At 40.3% G+C, this 26088-nt stretch overlaps 1 protein-coding gene across 7 annotated transcripts in view; it reads left to right on the top strand.

Moving 5' to 3' along the window:
• The window catches only part of CEP128 (centrosomal protein 128), a 300038-nt gene that overhangs the window by 130866 nt on the left and 143084 nt on the right, over positions 1-26088 (top strand). For all 7 annotated transcript variants that reach the window (XM_061611884.1, XM_061611883.1, XM_061611887.1 and 4 more), the window contains one exon: positions 1529-1721. In XM_061611884.1, coding sequence (XP_061467868.1) covers positions 1529-1721 — 193 coding nt within the window. The remainder of the gene's footprint in view (positions 1-1528; positions 1722-26088) is intronic.

Genomic DNA, 26088 nt, shown 5'->3' with positions numbered 1-26088 from the left:
GCTTACTCAAGAGTCTTGTGTGAGGTTGACAGCTTTTTGAACGTCCACGTACACTATGTCAGCTGGACCACCTCTATCTATATGTTTGCTGACTCTCTCAAAGAACTCTTAATAGGTTAGTGAAATAGGTGTTACCCTTGCAGAAGCCATGCTAGTTCAGCTTTAGCAAGGATAAAAATGTAAATGCTTGGTTATTTTATCTTAAATAATACTTTCTACCAGTTTTTGCGGGACAGGCAGTAAGCTAACCAGCCTGTACTTTCCTGGATTCCCCCGGCTCCATTTTTCAAGATTGGTGTTACGTTGGCCACTTTCCAGTCTTTAGGTAAGGAGGCAGATCCAGACCCGGCAGTTTGTCAGTTTTTATTATCTATTAAACCTAGAACTTCAAGTCGCATCACCACTATTTGCCTCAGTTCCTCAGACCCCCTTTCTGCAAAAGTTAGGTCAGGCACAGGGATCTTCCCTATATTCTTCAATGTGAAGACAGATGCAAAGAATTTGTATGGTTTTTCTGCAGTTTCCTTATCCTGTTTTAGCACACCTTTGACTCCCTTGTCATCCAAGGGTCCAACCACCTCCCTAGATGGTCTCCTGTTGTGAATGTGTTTAAAGATTTTTGAACCGAGAACCACATCAGTGTTTAATTCAGAGAAGTGTAAAATCCAAAGCATAACTACATTCCAACCTATGCATTAGTCTGGAAAGTGCTAACCAGGTCAATTCATATTGGAGTTTTCCAAGAACTTCCCTAAAAGTGGTTCTATGTGGGATTAAGAACTGTTCTTCCTTCTCCACATCCTATAGGAAATGTGAAACCTATTTATTTTGAGAGGTACTTGGTTTATAGTTTCCTTTGTCTTACTGTTAGCTTGTTTGTGGACTCTTGTGCTCTTTGTTTTTATTCTCTTAAGTGCTGTAGTTGTGTGTTATACAATCCATCTTGAGCTTTGGAAAGGCAATATGCAAGTATCTTTACTCAGTTACTGGTTCTGCCATAGCTGACTGTAGTGACCACCTTTTGATGGGGTTGCACCAAAAGGATTGTCAAATGCAGGATTTATTCATGCACAATGCACTCCTGCATATAGGGAAGAATCAAGAAAAGAATCAAGCAAATCTGTGTATGGATTCACCTTGCCAGATTATGGAATTTCCCACCTTTCAGCCATTATATAACATTTCAAAACTATCTTTGGCTTCAGGACTTGACAGGAAATGGCAATTGCAGTACATCTTGGTGTTTGTCAACTGCCCTTGGAACTCTGCTGAAGGGCTATATCATTTTTTTTCAAATAAGTAAATTTCACTTAAGAAGACATTAACCAAAACTGGAGAAAGTTTAAATGAAGTGGGGGGGGGGAAGAGGGGAGAAAGAAAGGGGTGGGCACTGACAGAACTTAAAACTGCAGATGCTTCTTTGACCTTATCCCATTTTGAAATTGGCAGTGATTTTTTGTGGAACCGCCACTGAGGAACACTGAAGGCCTTTCTCTGTTAAGTATTATGCAAATATGTTTTCTTGTAGACAAAACTTCAGTGGCTGTGTGAAGAAGTGAAGGAGAGAGAGACCAAGGAAAAGAAGCTCCGACGTCAGCTGCTGCAGAGCCGAGAGCAATTGAAGCACCTGACCTTGAGCAAAGAGAATGAGCACCAACATCTCATAGGTCAATTAGAGAAGCAGGAGCAACTTCTGGATGAAGTTTACCAAGAGAAGAAAGGTGAGTTTGTCATGCTGTATTCATTAGCAACAACATTGTTTTAATTTCCCTGGTCAGTTCAACCCTAATTTATTTAATAGGCAGTAAACATTCCAGTTTTGCATACTAAGTGCAGAGATACAAGTTATCAGAAACTTGAAGCTGCTGCTGAAAATGACAGTCCCATGTCAACTTCCTTCCTTACCCTCTGACATATAGAGCAACTTCTTTCATGTCCAGATGTCATTACTCTTAGCATTTCCTCCAAACACGTGTGTGTGCACACACACACTTCACCAGTGACAGCCAATAATATGAAGCAGCGGTGGGGAAATGCACAGTATAATGATGTTGTTTGTTTGTTTATTTAAAACATTTATATACTGCTTAATAATGTGCATTTCTACATAAAAACCAGCTATACATAAAATAAACAATAGAATAATAACATCATAATAAAAGCAAACATTACATTTAAATGCCTGTTGTGAAAAAAAAATTAGTCATACACCTGAAGTTTAACGAAGAGGCCTGTCTAATATCAGCCGGGGTGGGGTGGGGAGTTCCACAGGCTTAGGCCTGCTACTTTGAAAGCATGGCTTCTAGTTGATGTGAGACATGCATCTGAGCCACCAACAGAGACTCCCCCCAAGATCTCAGTGATCAGGATGGGATATAAAGGATCAGGTGATCCTTAAGATATTCCGGACCCATATTGTTAAAGGTCTTGTAAATTAATACAAGAATCTTGAACCTGGCCCAATAACATATGAGCAGCCAGTGCAAGCTTTAAGCACCAGATTATGTGCTGATGATAGTTTGACCTCATCAATGATCTAGCCTCAGCATTTTGCACCAGCTGGAGCTTCTGGACCAAGCATAAGGGTAGTCCCACATAGAGCACATTGCAACAATCAAGTCTTGAGGTTACCAATGCATGAATCACCAGAGGCAGACTGTCCTTGTCCAAGAGTGGTGGTTGTTGGTGCACCAGCTATAACTGGTAAAAGGCACTCCAGGTAAGCAAGGCTACTTAAACTTCAAGTGATAAATATAGATCTAGAAGCACCCCCAAACTATGCACTGAGAGTAACCCCATCCAGAACAGGCAAATGGTCAATCTCCTGGACACCAGAATTACCCACCCATAGTGCATTTGTTAGAATATAAAATAAGATGAATTGCATTTTATGGATAGGAAGGGCTCAACTTGGTGAGAGAATGCCATTTTCAGCAGCACCTCCATGTTTGCAGTAACAATTATTTACTTTCTCATGCTTCTGTCCTGACCTTCCACTGGAAACACAGATCAGCTAACAGTATAGCTTAACAATAAAAAGTAGTGATATCAATACATACAAGGATGCAGTGTTGGCAGTAAGGCTGATTACATTCCAAAGGCATGGGTGAACAAACAGTGTCATAACCTGTGCCTAAATGAGGTCAATTGAATGTCATTTTGGAGGGAGTTCTATAATCAGAGGACCACCTCGAACAATGCCCGCCCAGCAGAAGCTAAAGTTGGAATAAAAAGCAGGTCATCCCTAGCTGATTTTAATAGGACAGTACTGAAGAAGGCACTCTGTAAGGCACTTTGGTTCCAAGTTGTTTAGGACTTCATATACTAATACCAGCACCTTTAATCAGGCCCAGAAGGTTACAGGCAGTGTAGGGATTGGAGGATCAGGGTAATTGAATCCCCTCTTACTATCCAAGATCACAACCCACATTCTGCACCAGCTGCAGCTTCCATATCATTTTTAAGAGTAGCCCCACATACTGTGCATTATAGTAATCAACTTTGGAGGTTAGTGCTTCATGGGTAACTGAAGCCAAGCTGTCCCAGTCTAGGAATGGCTGATGGATGAGCTGTAGCTATCTGTAGATATTGTTCACCATTGAATACTCTCAAGCTTGCACTGATAATTTAGAATCTAGGAGCACCCCAAGTGGTGAGCCTGGTCTTCATGGGGGACATTACACAATCAAGAATAGGGCATCAGTTCCTGGATGTGGGAAGTGCCGATCCACAGAACCTCTGTCTTTCCAGGATTCATCTTAAGTTTATTGGCCCTCATCCAGTTCGTAACTGGTATTAGAACACAAGAGCCACTTAAAGTTGGGTGGTTCCACTATTAGAGAGCATTCAAGCTGGTGATACAATTTTTTATTTTGCTATGTGATCTCTTAGCAAATTGCAATAACTGCCCTGCCAATAACTGTGTTTCAGAATATTAAAATACCTGAGTAACACAGGGATTTGTAATATAGACAAGAGGCAGAATAACTAGTTTTCCAGTTGAATTACTGGAGGCATACTTTGACCTGGAATGAGGCAGAAATTAGATGGGGGCAGAAGACAGCTTTTAAAGAGTTTTGCTAGTTTTAAGTTCAGCAAAAGCTTATAGCTTTTCCTTTTTTCAGAACTATTTCTGTCTCTTGAATGACATAAAAAGAGTTGTTTATGTCATTGTTAGTCTAAAAGTCATGTAGAACACAAAAAAGTAAATGTATCATGATCATTAGGTATCATAAGATGAAACCTTTTTATGATACCTAATGATGTTTACTTATGAGATATATCTGTGAGTGATATCTTTTCTTCAAAGCAAGTTAATTCTTTTCCAGAAAGCAAGTTTTATGCTAATTAAAATGAGTTGTGGTCAGTTACATGCAGGGTGAAAAAAGTGAGCCTCAGAATTTAGTTTTCAGCTACTGTTTCATCTTTGAGGAAACAGGAATTTAGTACAGTCAATTTTTTGAACTGAAACAGAGCTAGAGATCTCATTATCTAAATGCATGATTACACAGCACAGTATTGTTTTTCTGAAGACTTTTAAAATATAGTTATGGTTTCCCATATTCTCTGCATTGTGCTTTCTGTATTTTCATATGCATTCAACACAAATGTTCCCATGGGATCTTGTTACTTTTCTCATTGCTAACTCTTTCATAGTTCTGCTTATTTCACTGCTTTCTCTTTTATTTTCCATAACCATATGTTTCTCAAGCATACCATTTTCCCCTAATTTTGAAGGACAGAGAAGTTGGGTTTTTGAACAGGCTGCACATTTTTGATGTGTCTGAAGGGTGCTTCACTTCTTTGCATCTGTTAGATGTACACCAAACAAGTTTTAAGTGAAAATGTATTTTCCTTGTGTTCACTCATTGCATCTACAGGTGCACAAACAAATGTACACATACACTCAGTGTATTGACTGAGATTGGCTGAAGGCCAAACTAGATGCATCCAGTATCTCCCCTCTCCAGAAATGTTTCATATTTTGGGGGAATGAGACAAGCTAGAGCTTAACAGAAAGCATAGGTTGATCACTGACCAGCCCTGTGAGGAAATTTCCCCATATTAGAGAAATGTGTGTTTGTTACCATATGTATATTTAGCAGGGATTTTCAGGGGCAAGTAAGTTATGACACTAAACATGTGATTGCTATAGAAAATGTCCACTGAATCTTTCTTTCCTCCTTCCCTTCCCTAAAGTCTAGGAAAATTAATCTTGTGGCAAGTATGACATTATGATATTCGTAGGAATTGCCTGCTCCCACCTCTGCCATCAGGTGTCAGTGATGTGGAGCAAATTCTAATTTGTGTTTGTACGACCCTCCTGATGTTATTGAACTCCAACTCCCTTCATCCCAGACCATTGGCCATGCTGGCTGAGATTGATGGAAGTTGGAGCCTACCTCTCATGTTTTGTGAATGACATGGACTCGTAGGGCACATATCTGCCATCACCCAAAATGGCAGCAGGGACATCAGCCACTTAGGGAAGCCCCTGCTGCCATCTTGAGTGATGGCAGGCATCTTGGGTGATGAGAGAGGTAGGTGGGGTGTGCATGTGGGCTGATTAAAGCCCCTGCTGTCTGTATTGGGGGGGGTGCCTAGGAGCTCCCTCTCTGCAATCCGCGGCAGGGTTGAGTTGTAGGACCTGACACTGCCGCAGATCATGGAATGGGAGTGCCATTCTCCCAGCATAAGGAGGGGCCCTCAACCAGGGCCCAACCTGACTGCCCTCTGGCACCGGCCCTAGTCGGATCCCAGCAACATTGGTAAGGTCATAGGTTTGCCAACTTTAATTAAGGAAATTCATATAACACCCTTCATCAAAACAATAATGGAAAAGTTGTAATGCTTATCTAGAGAGGCAGCGCTTAGTTCAGCTAAGAAGAAAACCAATTGGGAGTATAACTCAGAAACAAGAAAAGAATTTTGGAATAAGAACTAGTCACACCTGCTATCATTTAAACTCCCATAACAATTGCAGTTCATTTTGCAACTGTGCATATCAATATAATAAAAAATACTGGAAAAATAAAATCCATTGGGGTGAGATGGTGCCAAGAATAATGAGGTTTGTTTGCTAGCATTTTAGATGTTTTAATTGTATTCCTCTCCCTTCTGAGTCATCTAAATTTATCATTTAACTGCCTCATTTTCAGAGTGGCATCAAGATGCTTTGGTGAGTGTAATTTCCCCCCCCATTAACATTTTGCTACTAGAAAGAAATGGTAATCCAATCAGCAGTATTCACACATCCCTTTGTAAATCTGTTAAGACTTTATGACATCCAAGTGTCACTGATTTCTGTAGGCCAGACACAGAGCGTTTTGAGAGAGATGAAAATGTTTTGAAAGGGGCATTGCTTTCCATGATATACACGCACATTTCATTTGCCCTCTCTTTCCTCTTATCAAATAAGCTTTGCAAATTTTTGAAATAATACCAGAATCTACAAAGATGTTTTACCAGATAGGACAGTGAGTGCATGAACTGGAATCAGCAGTTCCTCTTTCAGACTATCATTGATCACCGCCTTTCAGTCTCTGCCACTCTTAAGCATTTCTCATCCCAACCATAATATGATTCCAAAGAACAATAGGTGTGCTTAGCAATTGTAATTTGCTATCTTTTTTTGTAACAGTTAGGTTCTTGATCTTCCTGTTGCCAAAATAACTTACAAAAGATGGTTATTAACATGATTTAGTGGACTAGATCTGGAGATTTCAAATGTTAGTATTCATGTTGTCTTGCTTTGGGGTCTTGAGCATGCTACTACTAAAATCAATAATGTAACTTATATAATATAGTGTATCTGCAAATACCTATTGAAGTTTTTAAAAAGTCTCTTAAACAGAGTTGGTTGATTTAATCAAGGGAATTTAAATGAGTAAACAAAAGACTGGTTTAAATAATTGATTTAAATGACTTCAGTCATTGATTTAAATTGGCAGTCCAACCTTTTCAGATCCAAACCCACCATTGACCCAAATTGGCATTTGGGGACCAGTTCCTTAATTTTTTACTATATATTTGTAGAGGGGTAGTGCGGCTGTTGTGACCCACCATAGATCAGGCCATGACCTGCTAGTGGGTCCTGACTCGTCAGTAGAAGACCTGTGAATTCAATGACTTAAATCATCAATGTGAATCAAGTTTTCTTTTGGCACCTCCTATTAAGGCCATACACAGCCACTCAGTCCTCCCCATGGCCCCAACCTGTGGGCCCTGGGTTTTGGCCAATCCATCATGTTCTGACCCGGCTTCCCCACCCAACCAAGAGCAAGTGGGTTCAATCCTGCAGGGTGCTACTGGAAGCAGCAGCAACTGGCACCATGCAGGATGGAATCCTCCTGCTTACCAGCTGATAAGCAGGAGGATTCCATCCTGCATGATGCTGCTCATTCACAAGTTGCAACCAGTACTGCACAGAATGGAATCCTTCAGTGAATGAGCTGGTAAGTGGGGGGATTCAATCCTACATGGTGCTGCTTGCTGCTTGTTCCCTACACACAGGGCAGAGCTTGGAAAAGTTACTTTTTTGAACTACAACTCCCATCAGCCCAATCCAGTGGCCATGCTGGCTGGGGCTGATGGGAGTTGTAGTTTAAAAAAGTAACTTTTCCAAGCTCTGACACAGGGAAATGGCTCATGAATGAGCAGCAACCAGCACTGCGCAGGATGGAATCTTCCTGCTTATAAGCTGGTAAGTAGGAGGATCTGATCCAGCGTGGTGCTGCTTCAAGGGGCAGGAAGAAAGAGAGTTCTGGTGGGAAGGAGAAGAGATCAGGGTGGGAAAGACATCCACCCCGACTTCTACCTTCTCCCGTAAAGACACAACCACCCAGTAGGTCCCTCCTTTTCACTTTCTCTCCTTCTTCTTGCCCACGCCTGTGTCTTCTTTCTGCACCCCACCCTGTGACATCTCCAGATTGCTTTGGGCCACCTGGTCTGCAGTGATTCAGGGCAATTTCAACTCAACTGACACCCAGATTCCTCTGAATCAGACAGATTCAGTTTAGGCCTTGTCTGAATCTTGCACAGCCCTACCTCATATATTTCGTAAATCAGGGTGTCCCAATTTTTTTGTCCCCAAAGGCACATTTGGAATTGAGATACTGAGAAAATGGCTGCTGTAGGGTGTGGTCAAACACAAAATGGTTGTTGTGTGGATGTGGCCTGTCACAAAATGATGGGAGGCCCCAAATCTCTCTCTCTCTCTCTGTCTCTCTCTCCCCCCCCCTCCCTCCCTCCCTGCTTGTGTATGTATGTGCACGCCAGTCTGCCTCCCTTGCTCCTGGCTCCTCTCCTTTCCCCTGCCCCTCTAGTTTCTGAGAGACCACGAGAGGTGAGATCTGGCATAGCATGACGCCTCTGCCACTATCATCACCCTGGAGGCCACTCCTAAACTAGGTCTAACATTTTTACTGGGTGACCCAGTGCAAGTATAGTTCCAACCAAGGTTCCTGCCATCTGCCACCTTCATTTTCTGCAGAATGCCTCTGAGCTCCACATGGGACCAGAGGCATTCTGCGGAAATGAAGATAGAGGGATTGGGAGGCTCAGCTTGTGCTTCACTTTGTAGCTGCCCTGTAACCCCTCCAACAATAAACCCTGTTCCAGATCTGTAAGGTAGACTGAAGGGCTGGGGTGTGGAACCTTGGGAGCACTACTGCAGGTCTCCACAGGCAACTTATTGGAAGGCGTTGACATAAATTATGATAATGCTCATTGGTTAATCTAACCATCAACAGTGTACTTAGAAATAAGGCTCACAGAGTTCAGTGGGGCTTACTCCCATGTCCAAGATACAGGATAGCAGCCTTAGAACTTAGCAGCATCTATACTGTCTAAGAGGCTATTTGTATGGTGTTTTTTGTGTGTGTGTGTGTGTGTGTGTGTGTATAATGGCTTGGATCCAGATATATCTTGCAAGAGGAGAAAAGTCCAGCTGAATTATTCTGATTTCCCCATCGCTGCAGCCCCCCCCCCCCAACGACATCCCTCACTGTTCTGTGGGGCTAGAGTGTGGGGGAGGAGCCAGGAAAGGCTTGTTGTGTGTGCAGAGTTCCACAAAATGTTATCTGGACAGATACATTTTTATTAAATTCAGAGCATGTTGATGGTATAATGCTGACTGCGTATCCAGCTGCAGTGCAATGCAGTTAGAAAATAAAATCATCCAGGTAGGTACAGTGAGTGATTACAGGATGATATCTCCTGATTACTTGCTAGTCCCTGGCCCCTAGTATCAAGCCAGTAATAACAATATAGTATATGACCTGTTGTGCCATATTAAGAATGCTTGACTTTAAAATAAAATTTTCCCCATGGTTCTTTAATTGCAAAGAAAAGCAGCCTTCATCTCATTGTGTTTGATCGAGGGCCATTGTTTCATCTTTAAGTGATAATATATGTACATTTAGCATACTTTTTTGGGTCTTATGTTTATTTTAATAGTTACTAAAGGTAAAGGTGTCCCCGCACTTGTAGTGCGAGTCGTTTCCGACTCTTAGGGTGACGTCTTGCGACGTTTACTAGGCAGACCGTATATATGGGGTGGGATTGCCAGTTCCTTCCCCGGCCATTCTTTACCCCCCAGCATATGCCGGGTACTCATTTTACCAACCACAGATGGATGGAAGGCTGAGTGTCCACTGAGTGTCCACTGAGTGTCGACCCCTTTTACCGGAGATTCGACTTCCTCCTTTCATTGGAATTGAACTCCGGCCGTGAGCAGAGCTTTCGGCTGCGTTACCGCCACTTACCACTCTGCGCCACTTAAATGTTCAGACTTGCTCCTATTAATTGGATCTTCCCAACATCAAAGCCCTTTCTTGTTGCCATTTATCCCTACACCTTCTCAGCTTTTAAGATTTGCAAAGGAGGCTCTGTTGGTAGTTCTGCTACCCTCTGAAATGTGGGGAATGACAGTCCAGAAAAGGGTTTGCTCTGTGGCAACCTATAAATTGTGGAACTCCCTCTCCATGGAGATGACACTACTACCTTCATTTTACAGCATTCAGCGGTGTATGCTGAAGATGCACCTCTTTGCCCTGCCCTTTGATAGTTAATTGTTTGGTGGGATCCACCTCTTTTGTTGAATTTATACTGTTTCATGTGGAAAGGTTTAACTTATTTATTTATTTATTACATTAATATCCTGCCCTTCCTCCCAAAAGAAGCCCAGGATGGCAAGCAAAACGCTAAAAACACTCTAAAACAACTTAAAAACAGACTTTACAATACATTAAAACATCTTTAAAAACATCTTTTTTTAAAAAAAACGTTAAAAACATCTTAAAAAGTAATTCCAACACAGACACAGACTGGAATAAGGTCTCTACTTAAAAGGCTAATATTTAAGGGGAGGGAATTCCAAATCTTATTTTTGAGTGTTTATATCTGTTTTTATAGCTGTGTATTTTATTGTTGTAACCCACCCTGGGACCTTATGGTGAAGGGTGGGTAAGAATGATATATATCTGAAATTTCATGTAATTTTAAAAATGTTTTTGCCTTAAAAACAGAGGTGAACAATTATAAATAGCCTTCTGTCAGCTCCTTCTGGGAGGATGGTGTGATATAAATGTAATAAATAAATAAAAATCTTACAAATAAAAACTTAGCGTTTCATAAAGGTTATAGAATGAGTGATGCTGCTGAGAGGGGGTGGTGCCAGATTGAAATGGCATATTCAGGAATTACCCTCGACCCATTATGAGGCAAGTAGGAGTAGCAGGGGTATTTCTGGCTGGGAGGTGCCTCCACATCCCTTTTGTGCTGCATGTGGCAAATAGCCTGTTGTAGGAGCCAGAAGATTTGGCCAGCTAGCCCAAGCCGTGAAGTGCAAAAACTTTACTACAGCTGTATGTAGCTAGTTTCCTTGGAGAATGCCTATTTATCAAGAGTGGGTTGATGGTAGATTGCTGCCAACAGGCCAGTCCCGATGGGGTGCTCCTGAAGGGATAGTTGTGAAAGGGAATTCACCCCTTTGGGTTACTTCTTCAAGGTGTGATGAGGGCAAGAGCATTCCCCATGGGCGATTGGTTTTGGATGGGCTTGGTGCTAGGTGAGGGATTTGAGCATCTGGATTGGGTGGATGGGATGTGAGTTAACTTGGCTTCCAAATGGGAGGAGGAATGCTGGGGAGCTACATAAGATCCTAAGAAGATCCTGCTGGATCAAGCCAATCTACAGTCCAGCATCCTGTTCTCACTGTGGCCAACCAGATGCCCATGGGAAACCTACAAGCTGGACCTAAGTGCAGCACTGTCCCCTTCTGCAGATTCCAGCAGCTCCTGTTTGGAAGCATACTGCCTCTGCCTGTGGAGACAGAGCATAGCCATCCTGATCAGTAGCCATGGATAGCCTTTTCCTCCATTATTATGTCTAATCCTCTTTTGAATCCATCCGAGTCGGTATCCATCACTGCCTCTTGCGGGAGCCAAATCCATGGTTTAACTATGCTCTGTTGGAATAAGTATTTTCTTTTGTCTGTCCTGAATTTTCCAACATTCAGCTTCATTGGATGTCCACAAATGTTATGAGAGAGGGAGGATTCAGTCCCTGTTTTCACCCTACCATGAGCCTTCTTTTGTACCTGGTAGTTGCAGCTCGTAATGGGATTTCTTTTTTTTTTTTCAATAATTTTTATTCAGATTTTCATAAAACATACAAGACAAAATCATAAAACATTCAAAGACAAAAAACAAAATCAAAAATAGTTAAACAAAAAGAAAAAAAGAAAAAAAAAACAAAAATAAAAAATAAAGAGTAAAATATTGACTTCCCATTTGTCAAAGATCAAATCAGTTATAAGTCTATAATATATAACAATCCTGTCTCTTAAGTCATATTATAAAATCACTTTCCTCCAGTAGTTATCTTACTTAATCATCAAATCTCATAAACATTACTTTATTCTTTCCACAAAAAGTCAAAGAGAGGTTTCAATTCTTTAAGAAATATATCTATCAATTTTTTTTTCCAGATAAGCATATCGATTAATCCATCTCATTACTAATTATGATAATCTTGTTGTCATAACCATAGTCAAAATAAACATTTCAATTAATCCATCACATCAGAATCTGTTAGGTTCAGTAATTTCAGTAGCCATTGTTCTATTATCCCTATTAGTTCCATTTTCCATCTTCCATCTTCAGTAGTCTTGTTAAGTCCAGTAATTTCAGTATCCAATCTTCCATTATCAGTATTCCATAATAATCTTGCTGTCAAAGCCATAGTCATATAGTAAGAGTCTGATGGGAATTACCTCTATCCCAAATATTTTCTTGCCATCCATTCTGAATAGGTTGCTGAAATACTGCTGTAAAATCATATCTCTGTTCTTTTTTTCAAAATACACTGGGTCATCTCTTGAAAGTTTTTCCATTGTCACATGGCTGCAGTTAATTCCATAGATTTTCTCTATATTGGGCTCCATCACATCATTCCAGTCCAGAAGATTATCCATGCCATTGATAACTTTATCTCTAGAATCTTCATTAATTTCTTCAGAGATAACATTGAGTTCCAAACAATAGATTTTATTTCTAAAGTCCATAGACTCCAAATCTTGTTCCTGTTCCACGTTTATTCCAATCTCCGGGATCTCCTCTCTCACAGGGACCCCTGTTCCAGTCTCCAGGGTCTCCTCTCTCACAGGGACCCCTGTTCCAGTCTCCAGGGTCTCCTCTCTCACAAGGACCCCTATGTCTTTAATCTCCTGTGTCTCCAAACAATAAATTTTGTTTCTAAAGTCCATAGACTCCAAATCTTTTTCCTGTTCCACGTTTGTTCCAATCTCCGGGGTCTCCTCTCTCACAGGGACCCCTTCCAGGGTCACCTCTCTCACAGGGACCCCTATATCTTTAATCTCCTGCTTCATTTTACTCAATTCAATTTTCAGCTCCTTACAACCCTGTCGCAGGTTTTGTTTCGTTATCTCAATCTCATCCATTATTTTCTGAAACATAGTTATTTCCAGCTTCTCAGCCACTTTCTTAATTGCCATTTTAAAAGAAAAATATAGGAAAACCACTTCTTATTTCAGCAACAATTGGGTTAATACTCCAAACTTGGTGACATCACAGTATAAACAGAGCAGACAGCCTTATCTCTCCATGCTAAAGTAAACAAAATGCAGTTCCCAGGATCGAAACAATTAATGGCGGTCGTCAGAAAACAGATTCGTCAAAATAAAATAGACCAAAAAGAGAGTAGTCTCAGACAATATAATATTCTTCAAAATAAAAATCTGGAATAGAAATCCCTCTTCTGTGTATATCTTTAGAATGCAAATCCAGGACAGCTTTTTGCAACAAAAACAGAGATAAGCTATTAATTAGTGAGTAGCAGAGAGAAGTTATGGCTCCCCAGTGAGATGTCAAAAACCGATCAATCTGGCAAATCTCTTTTAAACAGCAACAATTTAAGTCAAGTAAAAGAAAAATATAGAAAGAAGGGTGCTTGCCTGTTAGTGCGTTCTCTCTTAGAAGATAAGATGAACGTTCGCTTTTCCAGATAGAGCTTGTTGTTAAAAATCCGTCCCACCTTCGTCGGCTGGACCTCGTCCCATAAATTAATGAGATCTGGTCGTCCCAACAAAAATAGGCTTTGAGGTTAATCTCTTCGTTTCTCCCTACCCGGGAGAAGTTTAATCAGTCAAAAAAAGAAAAAATCTGACTGATATATCTGAATAAGCTTCTTTTGAGGCAGGAGCCCGTCTCAAAAGCAGGCACAGGCTAAGTCACCCTTCCCGGAAGTCCTCGTAATGGGATTTCTGTTACAATCCAGTGATAGTGCTATGATCATGTGAAGCATTACCTAGGGCCACCAGAAACCATGGAAAACGTGCTTCCATGGTTTCTATCAGACCAATTAGGAACCTCAGAGGCAATGAGAAATATATTGTTGTGCGCTTCCCCAATCTCTGAGTGGTGAGATTTCAGGGGTCCCTGTGCTTCTCCAGGGTATGGTCTCCTTTGGGAAGAAGGTCAGTGGAGACTGCGGTGTTTTTATGAAATATGGTTTATTTATTAACACACTTTCCAACCGGAGCTTAAGATGGAGGGGGTTCAAGGCATCAGCAGTCCAATATCCAGCTTTTCCATCAGTGTTACAGGAGGCACCCCAAATGCCATGGTGCAGAGAGCCAGTCTCTCTGCCTTCAGTCACCAGCCTTTCTGTAGACACAACTCAAAAACACAAACCTCTCCTAGGCTCCAGGAATGGGGGGGGAGGCTCTCCTGAAGAGTTTCAATGGCAAAAGGATCTTCCTGGCTCATTCATCAGTTGCTGGGCACCTAATAAGCCCATTAACTACCTGGCCACTCTATCTGTTTAACAAAAGACATTCATCTGGCTAGCAGAGCCAGCCCCAAGGCATAGGATTCCAAATCAGAGGCTGGAAAGGTGACCCACAGGAATCATCCATTCCAACCCCCATGCTCATAACAGTATCTTTCCAACAGCTGCTGTCAGCCCTGGATGATGGTGCATATAGTTTGTAGGAGGGAATGGGAATCTTCTTTCTCTCGAGGGCTGCGTTCCCTCAGGATAATCTGTCAGGGGTCACATGCTGGCAGTGGGTGGGGTTGAAGCCAGTGGTGGGTAGTGCCAGAGCCAAAATTGGATGGGGCCACCCCTTTCCTCTTTCTCTCACCTTCCCACCTCCTCTCTTTCCCACCCTTTCTTTTCTTTTCTGGATTGTCAGGGCAGGGGGCAGATTGCTCTTGGCTGACATTTGACCCAATCACTTGCAGAAGGATTTCACCCACCTGTTTTGGCTCCCTGAGCTCTGTTTCTCCCTTCTATCCCTCCAGGTTCCCCCTGCATCTGCACTGAATTAATCTGGGGGTCACAGATTTCCTACCCCTGGTCCAGAGAGCTTAGAGCAGCCTCTCCCAACCAGTGTGCCTCCAGACGTTGTTGGACCACAACTCCCATCAGCCTCAGCCAGCATTGCCAATGGCTGAGGCTGATGGGAGTTGTGGTCCAACAACATCTGGAGGCACACCAGTTGGGAAAGGCTGGCTTAGAGGCTCAACTCAGATCAGTCTTTGGAACTGACTTGGCATAAGCAGGGTGATACAGATTTCCTTTTTAAAAAATGCTTTCCCTGCGTCCATTCTGAATGGAGCCAGAGAGTAGGGCTTGCTTACGACTATTTAGAATTGTTCCCCTCTGTTTTAAGGCAAAAACAGTTTTACAATTGCATGACATTTCAGATATATACATAGTACAATTTTGACCTGCTAATTTGACAGTTTCTGTTAATTGCCAGATTCTTGTAGATAAAGCCTTTCACAATGTAACGTTATGAATATTTAGGCCTAATCCTGTAGATGGGGAGTTCTGTTGCTTTTCTTCAATTATAAAAGTGATTGCTGCTGTCCATAATTGCAGTTCTTAGCTTCTGCTAATTTATGCAGCTGTCTCATTTAAATTTCATAATCATGGAGTTTCCAAAACATTCAATTTTTTTCTTTACAGCAGACGCTGATGTGCAATAAAGACAATGATTTTTGCATGGTTTTTGTTCTTGGCTTTTCTAAATTGCATAAGGGAGGAGAAATATTTGTATAATGTGCGGATCTTCTGAGCATACTCTTTTAATCTTTAAATTTCCCATAGTTGGACTGAGCATCCGTGAAGTATAATTGTCAATTAGTTTTATATTAAACTAAAATATAAAAAGCCCACCAAGATTAAAAGAAAATAAATATCCAAAATTAATGAATGTTTAAAACCAAACCTAAAAAAGAGAACATAAGTGAAATGAAAACAGTAAATATTCACTTGATAAGGGCAATGAAAGTCCAATGCCCTTTGATCTACACTAATTCTTTAATTGAACTACTGTAGATAGCCTTGCATACAAAAGAACTTTGTAATTTTGTGGTATAATTTTATTTATTTATTTATTTATTTGTTTATTATATTTCTATACCGCCCAATAGCCGAAGCTCTCTGGGCGGTTTACAGCATAAAAACATCCAGTATACAATTAAAAACATGTATCAAACACATTGAAACAATATAACAAAATAACTAAACATAGTTAAACACATGGACGACAGACACAATCCTAAAATGTTAAGTATAAAAACGTATTAAATCAGTTAAAATATTAAGCTGTTTAAGATGTTAATGTTAAAATTACTAAAATATTAAGATTGTGAGTGATAGATGTAGGTGTTAAAAGTAGATATTAAAATGTTAAAATGCCTGGGAGAACAAGAAGGTTTTTACCTGGCGCCGAAAGGATAACAATGTTGGCGCCAGGCGTACCTGTTCTGTTTACCTTCCACCTCATGAGTTAAAGAACGAAATATTTTATAGATTCCTTGTATCTGTTCTGCAGATACCTCACTTTATTTTACATATCAGAATTTTGCTAGTTCTATGCACAGAAACTCCACAGAGGATTCTGAATGGTTTGAGAGGATTTTTGTTTGTTTGCCTCTGCCCTATGAAGGTGTGACATTCTAGATCTCTTTAACTGTGATCAAAAGTTTGCAAAGGCTCACATGCTCCCTCCATTCTTGCCTGCAAACTTCCTCTTTAGATGGTTTCCTTTAACCATTCTATAACATTATCATTGATGCTAAATATGGTTAACACTATTGGGATTATGAGGACAAACATGGTGAGCATGAATCATTGTTAGTGCTGATGCATATGTTACAGTACACTATGCTAAAGTAAACTAGTGAAAGGAGAACAGAATTAGTATGAAAGAAGAGAGAGGAAGAGAACCAATAATGTGTTTCAGATCCTCTAACTGTGATTAACAGATCAAGAACATTGGGTGGTATCCAATGTGAGTCCTATTCAGAGTAGACCCATTGAAGTCAACAGACGTAACTAACTTAGATTCATTAATGTCAATGGCTCCACTCTGGGTAGGACTCAGTTAGATACAATCCATTCAGATCCTACACACACTTTCTCTCTTCGGATTGGATAATACTAACTGAACAGCCAGTTTGTGGTGCTTAAAGAACCTGAATGTAAAACATTCAGGTAAACAGTGGAAATTTGCAGTAGTCACAACCTTCCCCAGTAACATAATCACAGGCACGCATGTCTGTTGCTGGAATTTCTTACAGTGCCAAATAAGCTATCTTGAAAAAAAATTATTGCCAAAGCATTCACTTGGGAAAAAAGCAGAAATCTAAACTATCCCCAGTTGTTTTTGTGTTTGGGCTTGTAGCAATATTGAATGGAGTATCTAAGAAATTAACTGTTCTTTAAATTTGCAATCAAAGTAGGAAAAGGAAGAGATTTATTTGGAGTATAGTTTACATCAGTTTTGACAAGAATATTAAGTAGTTTTAAGTTAAATCCAGGACATGTCTGATGGGGGATTGCATTCATTATGCTTCACATGTAGACACTCGACAACGAAATTCTGAGCTCTGATGAATGGTGTTCAGTTAAACATGACAGAGGGAAACTATTTCTGCTAACTGTATACCGTGCTGTAGCAAATAGTATATGCCTCTGCCATTTGCAGGATAATGTAAGCTGCTTCTATATAATATATGTTGCAGTATTGTTCACAATTATAGGAATAGCTGCTTATATTATTTGCCAGAAGAATAAAAAATGAGAGATTATAGAACAGAAGAGAAAATAAAATGCTTATGGAAATTAACAAAAGCTTACCTATCTGGAACATCTGGATATCTATGGGGAGTGCAGGTCTTTGGCGCTTTATTTTTCAAAGCTGTATATTAAAGCTGTGAGTAGCTGTCTTCTAAGCAGCTTTTCTCAGTCGTGCCCTGTAGATGTTTTAGACTACAATACCTACCAGCCCTTGGCTAGTGGCCAGGGATGATGGAAGATGTAGTCCAACAACACCTGTAGGACATGCAGTTGAGAAAGGGTGGCCTTGAGCATTGATTATTAGAGTATGGCCTGACCTTCTGGACTGAAGGAAATCCAAAGGAATTGAAGGACATGATTGAAAGAAGATTCTGTGCATGTCTAGAGTGTTTCGGTTCTCTGATGCATGATTTTGCTTTATGGCTAGGTTTCCTGGGGGCTGTCTGGCACATGGTTAGTGGGAGCCAGTGTGCACTTTCCTGAAAATGATTGTATTATGCTTTGGTGTGCTCTTCAGCTCCCTGCTCTGGCAGCCTAGGGCCTCACATAGACTGCAGACAAAGTTCTCTGCCATGGGATGTGGTGATAGCCATCAACCTAAGTTGCTTTAAAGCAGATTAGACAAATTCATGGAGACATAAAAAACTCAATCACTACCAGTAATGATAATTATATACTATCTCCGGGATCAGACACAGCATGCGTCTGAATATTAGTTACTGGGGAACAACAATGGAAGAACGCCATTGCATTCATGTCCTGCTAGTTGGCCAATACATTATCTTATAGTACTCTAGTGCACATCATTTTTCTGTTCTGTCTCCCCACCCCAGTTGCTTCAAAATTCAGTTGTTCTAGAACAGAGAAATTTGTAATCAAAGAACAAGCTGTTAGACTACATTTTGGTGTTTAATAAGAATAAAAACTCATGGGATTTATCTTTTAACCCCCAGGGAGTGTATTAAGTATCTTTGCAAGTTTTTAAGACAGAAGCATACTTTTTTCCTCTTGTTTGAACGGAGAATAGTTAATTTTTTCTGGCAAACAATCACTATGATTTGCCATTGCTTCATGCAAATATGTGTGTTCACTTTTGAGGTCTGACGTAAACAGAATCGGAAATCTGTACTTTGTCCTGGGGCTGAAGCAGTTGCACACAAAACATTTTTAAAAGCTTTTATATGAATTGATCCTTCTTTCCTCATCTTAAATACTGTGTGGTGTTTTTTGTTTTCAAAAATATTTGTTGGGGATTTTTAGATAAATCAAAGCCTTTCATCTTTAGGCATTTTTGAGAAAACTATTGTAGGCTAATGCTAGACAGGTCATAAATACCACTTGGCTGAACATGCATGCTTCTTTATTAAACCGATTTTGACTCTGTCACTGGACCTTCCATTCTCCATCCCTCCATAAAGATGTCCAGCTGACTTAGCATCTTATTCCCTGCCTTTATTGCCTTTTCAGTGAAATAAGTCTGCTTTTGAGTACCTTGTTTACTGCTGTTTTTCCCTCTGATATTAAACTCTGTTTCTCACTTGGCCCTCCATCTCCTCCCACAGAACACTTTAATAGAATGCTTGGGGAAGGGCCATAGCTCAGTAACAGAGTGTATGCTTTGCATGGAGAAAGCCCTGAGACCTCCATATAGTGCCACAAAATACTCTAGTCTCAAACTGTGGAGACGTGCTGCCAATCAGTGTAGATAGTACTAAGTGGGATGGACCAGTTGTCTGCTCAGTACGTATAAAATGTTCCTGTGTTCCTATGTTTGGAAGTCTGTGCTCAGTGTAATTATTTTAGAATATATGGGAAAAAAATAAAGAAAAAAGAGTCCTAGAAAGCCACTGTTACGGCTGTTCACTAGTAAACTGTAATAGTTTTTCATTTTCTGGTCAATTTTGGTTGAATCTTTTATTTATTTAAATATAAAATTTGTTCCCTATTTGAAATGGCCAGAGAAGATAAAAACATATTTAAAATCAGAGGACTACTGACAAAAATATTTTAACATAATTACTTCCTGGTTTCAACCTCTGGCCTTCCCTTGATAACCAGATCCAGACCCTCTGGAACAAATTTGGGGGATGGCACATGGCGTGTGTGTAGGGAGGAGGGAGGAATCCCATTGCTCTAGTAGGAATCCTTGCCCTGGCTTCTGCTAGCAAAACATTTTAATCAAATATGGTGTTTAGAATGCCTCTCCATGACCCTGTTTAGATATTACAAGTGGGTCTTGCAACAAATGTTACAGTGTGGAGTGCCCCAGTCCAGAGTGCCAGCAAGCCATACCTTCTTCCAGGATTGCCATTACATCCCCCGTTTCCCCCACCCCCAACAGACACTTCGCATTCTGAAAATGCTCAATCCTCATTGGAGTGTTTTTGGATTTGCGGAGGATAATGTTCTCCCCCCCCCATGTTTTCCTTCTTTTTCTGAGCATGTTGACACCTCCCTCTTGTTTTTCAGAAACCTCATTTTGGCTATAATCCTGTTGGCACTCACCAACTCAGTTTGCTATTGTATGTCCCAGGCTATGGTCTGAAGGCACATAAGGCCAGCTCCAGGGTCAGGTCTGGTCAGTGCCTGGATGGGAGACCACCTGGGAACCATATGTAAGCCGCCTTGGGTTTCATGAAAAAACAAAGACGGGGTATAAATGTAATAAATAAATAAATAATAAATATTGTATTGATTTTTCCTTCTGGAATTATACCTGGTGAGAGATAAGTAGGTCTCTGGCTCATGTATTTTCTCCCCCATTCGTCTTACTACATGAAGAAGCGAAAGGCCAAATCCCAGACATGCTATTAAATTAAACTTTTTTAAACCTGGAATTGAAAGTGGAATCTCCTGGTTAGATAACTGTAGTATATGTATGTGAATATGACATGTGAATGGTGTGTGCAATCAGTTTGTGTATATGATTATCATAAGTGTGTGAGAAAAAGTGAATGATGGGGAAGGAACTCATGAGATGGTAGTTTATTTAGGAATTTGTTCCGTTTTCTATTTTTCACATATCTGCTTTGAATAAACTGCCATTCAGTAACTTTATTTGTCATCCTAATACCTCTGGGATGGATTGACCTACTGGCTCCTGGATTAAAGTGACTTTTATGAGGCTGGACCTGATTTATGGTACTTTGCTGGAAAGAACCCCAGAAATCCATATTGTGTTCCAGGATGGGTGGGCAGAATAGCAGAAAGAAGAATACTTTGCCTCTCAACCTACCAAATTTCCTTAGCTGGGAAACTGTAAATGGAAAGCGGTGATGATCCATTACATGCTGTGTGCACAGAGGAACTTAAATTCCATCAAATACATTTAGGCTGGCCGAGCATGAGTGGAAGAGGGAATGGGCTGAGATTGGGAGGAATCATGATAGATTTCTATTAAGTTTATTTTGGTATTACCCTCAACAGCGCTATCATCTCATAATTGGGTAAGTAGTTTGTACAGAATATAGAACAATAAACTGAAGCAATTCAGTAACGGTGTTATGTCATATGCTTTTATTTCATGGCATTTATATAATTAGATTGTGTTGTACTTGTTAGCCTTATAAAATGCACTTGTCTTTGGGGAAGGGCTGTAGCCCAGTGGAAGAGCATCTACTTTGCACGCAGAAGGTCCCAAATTCAACCCCAGGCATCTCTAGGTAGGGCTGGGCAAGACTCCAGCCTGAAACCTTGGAGAGCCGCTGCCAGTCATGCAGACAGTTCTAAGCTAGATGGACCAATGGTCTGACTCCAGAACACAGGAGGCTGCTTTATACTACGGATAGCAATAAATGTGAATTATGCTGGACGCCTTTTTTTAAAAAAGAATCTAGAATACTAATATTCAGATTCCTATGAACTTTGCTATAAAATAAAATGGGCAGCAATAAAAAACTATGTTAATTATGTTTTAAATTTGGACTACTGTATCTCAAGAAATGTTTGTGAATTCAACCAGTTATGGATAGAAGAAATGGTTCCCTGTCTCTAGAGGGCTCACAATCTTTCAAATACAGATTGATACAGATCTGTATGGAAAGTAATGAAGAATTTGCAGTTTAAACGGCTGCATTCACCTTATGACTGTCTGTGTGTAAAATATATACAAAGCATATTTATACACACACTATCTGTACTGATGCAGTGCATGGAGCTATGGAATTAGCTGAGAAAGGCCCGTAACTGCAAAAAAGATATTATAAAGACAGAAAAATCTAAAGTAACAATATTATTCTGGCAGCATTTTTCATATTTTGAAAAGTTTAAAAAGTAAACCTTATTATGCAAATAAATCTACAAACATTACTTGTTCATGCTAGCCTGTGTGCTCACATGTATGTTAGTCAGTCGTAGCACAATCTGCAACCTCTAAGATAAGGGTAACCAGCTCTCCTCCAGTTTAACCCTTCCTTGCACACTGAGTTCTTACTTGGCACAGGTACTTAGGTGAGTTACTATTGACAAAACTGAAAGAGAGGGTAATTTAGCAGAGCTAATTCAAGAATAGATGAAAGATTAAACCATCAGGAAAATAATGTCATATTCCTGGTTCAGTTATAACCAATACCAATGTCATGTTTCCACCTAATACGTGATTTCTCCATAATTTTGTGTGGTGACTTCTTTTCAATAGGACTGTGTCATCTGATCTACTGAGTTACCTCTAAGTTTGATAACATGAAGATTAAAAGCATCCCTTGGGTATATTGTACCAGGCAAGTAGGTTGGGCATTCAGCTGAGAAACAATTTGTTTATGAGCACTTAACCAATATTTAGAGGAGAAGCACAGATGTAACTGGATAGAACTACACAAGTTAAAAAAAGATGGAGTGGGGGAGAAGAACAAACTGAGAGCATGAAGTCAGGGGAGAGGGGTAAAGATTGCAAGTGATCATAGTTTCTCATGCACAGGTCTTATTAAAGTGGCCATCTGTTGAGACTGAAAACACAGAACAAAGAGGTGCCAGGAGATTCAAGCTGTTGTTCATCATGGAGAAAAGAAAAGCAATGTAGACTAAGAGCATAAATATTGCTGCAAAGCATTGACAGATTCATTCACAAGAGCACACCTTGCTGATCTGATAATTAATAATATATCAAATCAGACATGCTGTTTACAGGAGTGCCCACTTCTTTCACAGCTGGATATGCTAGATAATGATATATTCAAACATGCGTAACAAAAATAAAACGAATGATGCTTCCTATCTGTAACAGGAGTGATTTTGACCTGCAAAGGAATATCAGAGAACACCTAACTATAATTTCATATAATTTTTGCTTATGTTTCTTTGGATAGTGGTGACTATGTCAAACTTTAAAAAGAATGCAAGATAGAGAAGCTGGAGCATTAATGAAGTTACTTGATGGAATAAACCACTCTTTTAAAACTTTTTTAAAACATTAGATCCTTCAAAAGAGTGATTTATTTGGGATGCTTTTTTAAAGGGTTTTTTTGCTTAAAGTGGAAGACATCCTTTTTAAAAAAGGATTTGTCTTGAACCTCTCAGTTCTATCAGAAGTTCAAGGATTACATTCAGCAAAAAAAAAAAAACAACCCTTACAAACAGTTCAACTGTTTGTTCTTCTCTGACTCTAGAGGCTTTCCCAGAACCTTCAGGAGGAGGTTCCTCCCTCTGTCTAGGAGGAATTTCCCCCACCTGAGGATGGACTTTGCATCCCCACCAGCCAATAGATAACACTATACATTTTTGATTCAGTTGGGTCTTTTATACAGTCCAAAACTAGACCCCAGCTTTGCTGTATTAAAAATCACATTTTTCTCTTCTATTTTCCTTCCCCAGGAACCTTTGTGTTTTGTTTAAGGTTTGGGACAGATCTAGGTTACAAGCCAGACTATAATTTATGAAGAGTTGGGGACAAGCCATTGTTCATCCCTGAACCCTAAGTGTGTAACCTGATCCTTGTAGCACCTAAGAGGGACTTATTCAGCCTGCAGTCTCCTTGGAACTGAGTATACATGCTTGCCTCACTTTTGTGACATAATGGTTGGTTCCAGTTTTGGAGTTTCAAATATTTGTTGTAGTTGGTGAGAACTCTGTTGAATTCTGAACTGTGATTGATTTGCCACAGACTAAGCTGGCTGACTTCATTGCTTTTCACGGATGATCATGATGTGCTCATAAAGCAAACCAGATTATTTTTCTGTAAAAGAAAAAGTGAGACCTCAAAGTTTAAGGGGTTCTGTTCATTTATTCTTTTGTACAAAGAGAATACTCCAGTTCTAGATTAATGTTGCCATTGTGAACTTTCACCCTCGCCCCCAAATAATTAATGATCGGCAGATGCTGAAATGCTTTAATATTCCTGGGTTGCAGAAGCAGTTGTTCAAATGATTGCTAATATTCTTATTGGTGTTACATAGTAAGAAACAGATGTGTTTCCCTTTATATAACTTTAAGTAAAGCAGGTACATTTTTGTTCAGGGCACTCTTTAAATAGCTTCTGAAAAACTGTGTGTAACTGACAATTGACATTTCATGAAGGGAATATCTGCTGAAGAATCAACAGCTGTTTGTCCCATTAATCAGTGAACAGTAGAATTAGAAGGAACCTATAAGGCCATCAAGTCCAACCTCCTGCTCAATACAGGAATCCAATTTAAAGCATCCCCAACAGATGACTGTCCAGATGCCTCTTGAAGGCCTCCAGTGTTGAGCCCACAACCTCCCTAGGTAATTGGTTCCATTGTCGTATTGGTCTGACTGTTAGGAAGTTTTTTCTGATGTTCAGTTGAAATCTGTCTTCCTGTAACTTCAGCCCATTATTCCGTATCCTGCACTCTGGGATGACCGAGAAGAGATCCCGGCCCTCTTCTGTGTGGCAACCTTTCATGTACTTGAAGAGTGCTATCATATCTCCCCTTAGTCTTCTCTTCTCCAGGCTAAACATGCCCAGTTCTTTCAGTCTCTCCTCATAGGGCTCTGTTTCCAGTCCCCTGGTCATCCTCTTTGCCCTCCTCTGAACCCGTTCCAGTTTGTCTGCATCCTTCTTAAAGCGTAGTGTCCAGAACTGGATACAGTACTCAAGATGAGGCCTAACTAGCCAAATAAAGGAGAGTTAGTACTTTACGCAATTTGGAAAATATCCTTCTATTACTGCAGCCTAAAATAGCATTTGCCTTTTTTGCAGCCATATTGCACTGTTGGCTCACATTCAGCTTGTGATCAACAAAAATGCAAAGATCCTTCTTACATGTCATATTGCTGAGCCAAGTATCTCACATCTTATAACTGTGCATTTGATTTCAATGGCCTGGATCTCCAGCAGATGCCGGATGTCAGAGATGAACTACAGGAGCAAGTAGGAATGACTGCTGGGCTGCAGGTTGATGCTCCAAAAAAGTGCAGGAAAAAAGGTCCAAAATGCCATTGTGGTAGAAAAGTGCAGGAAAACTGGATCCAAACAAAGGGGAACTAGTATTTTATGCGATTTGGAAACTTTGCTTTTGTTAACGCAGCCTAAAACATTATTTGCCTTTTTTGCAACCACACCACACTGTTCGCTCATATTCAGCTTCTGATCAATAATTCCAAGATCCTTTAGGCATGTAGTATTGCTGAGCCAAGTATCTCCCATCTTTTAACTGTGCATTTGGTTTCTTTTTCCTGGGTGTAGGACTTTGCACTTACCCTTGTTAAATTTCATTCCGTTGTTTTCAGCCCAATGCTCTAGCCTATCAAATCACATTGAATTTGGTTTCTGTCTTCCAGTGCATTAACTGTCCCTCCCAATTTTGTATCATCTGCAAATTTGATAAGTATTCCTTGCACCTTCTCATCCAAGTCATTAATAAAACTGTTGTAGAGCACTGGACCCAGGACCAAGCCCTGAGGTACCCCACTTGTTACCTCCCCCCAAGTTGAGAAGGAACTATTGATAAACACTCTTTGAGTATGATTCTGTGGCCAACTGTGGATCCACTTGATAGTTGTTCAGCCCACATTTACCTATCTTGCTAATCAGAATATCATGAGGAACTCTGTCAAAAGCTTTGCTGAAATCGAAATATATTATGAACTCGAGATATATTATGTCTACAGCATTAATGGGGTTTATGTCATGACAGAGCTGTATTTAATGGTATTTCTGACCTCAGAAGCGAATGATGCTATGTTGACAATATATTTCTGCATTTTCTTAAATTTGTCTTTAAATGTATTTAATTTTAACGCTGATTTTAAGAAATATTGTCTTGAGATTTGCTATCTGCTGCTATTGGAATCTTCTCTGTGCTTTCCACTATAGTGGCTTGGACGTTACTGACGCTGCTTGGTACTGTGCATTCTCCCCCATCCATGGGTGTGCACTGAGGCTGTTTGGAACTGTGCATTCTCCCCCATCTGTGGGCGTGCACTAAGTCTGTTTGGAACTGTGCATTCTCCCCCATCCGTGGGCATGCACTAAAGCTGTTTGGAACTGTGCATTCTCCCCCATTCGTGGGTGTGCAC

This window comes from Rhineura floridana, chromosome 2, assembly GCF_030035675.1.
Source record: "Rhineura floridana isolate rRhiFlo1 chromosome 2, rRhiFlo1.hap2, whole genome shotgun sequence".
Taxonomy (NCBI): domain Eukaryota; kingdom Metazoa; phylum Chordata; class Lepidosauria; order Squamata; family Rhineuridae; genus Rhineura; species Rhineura floridana.
Note: the sequence above shows the minus strand (reverse complement) of the source record. Positions and strands in the feature narration are given on the sequence as shown.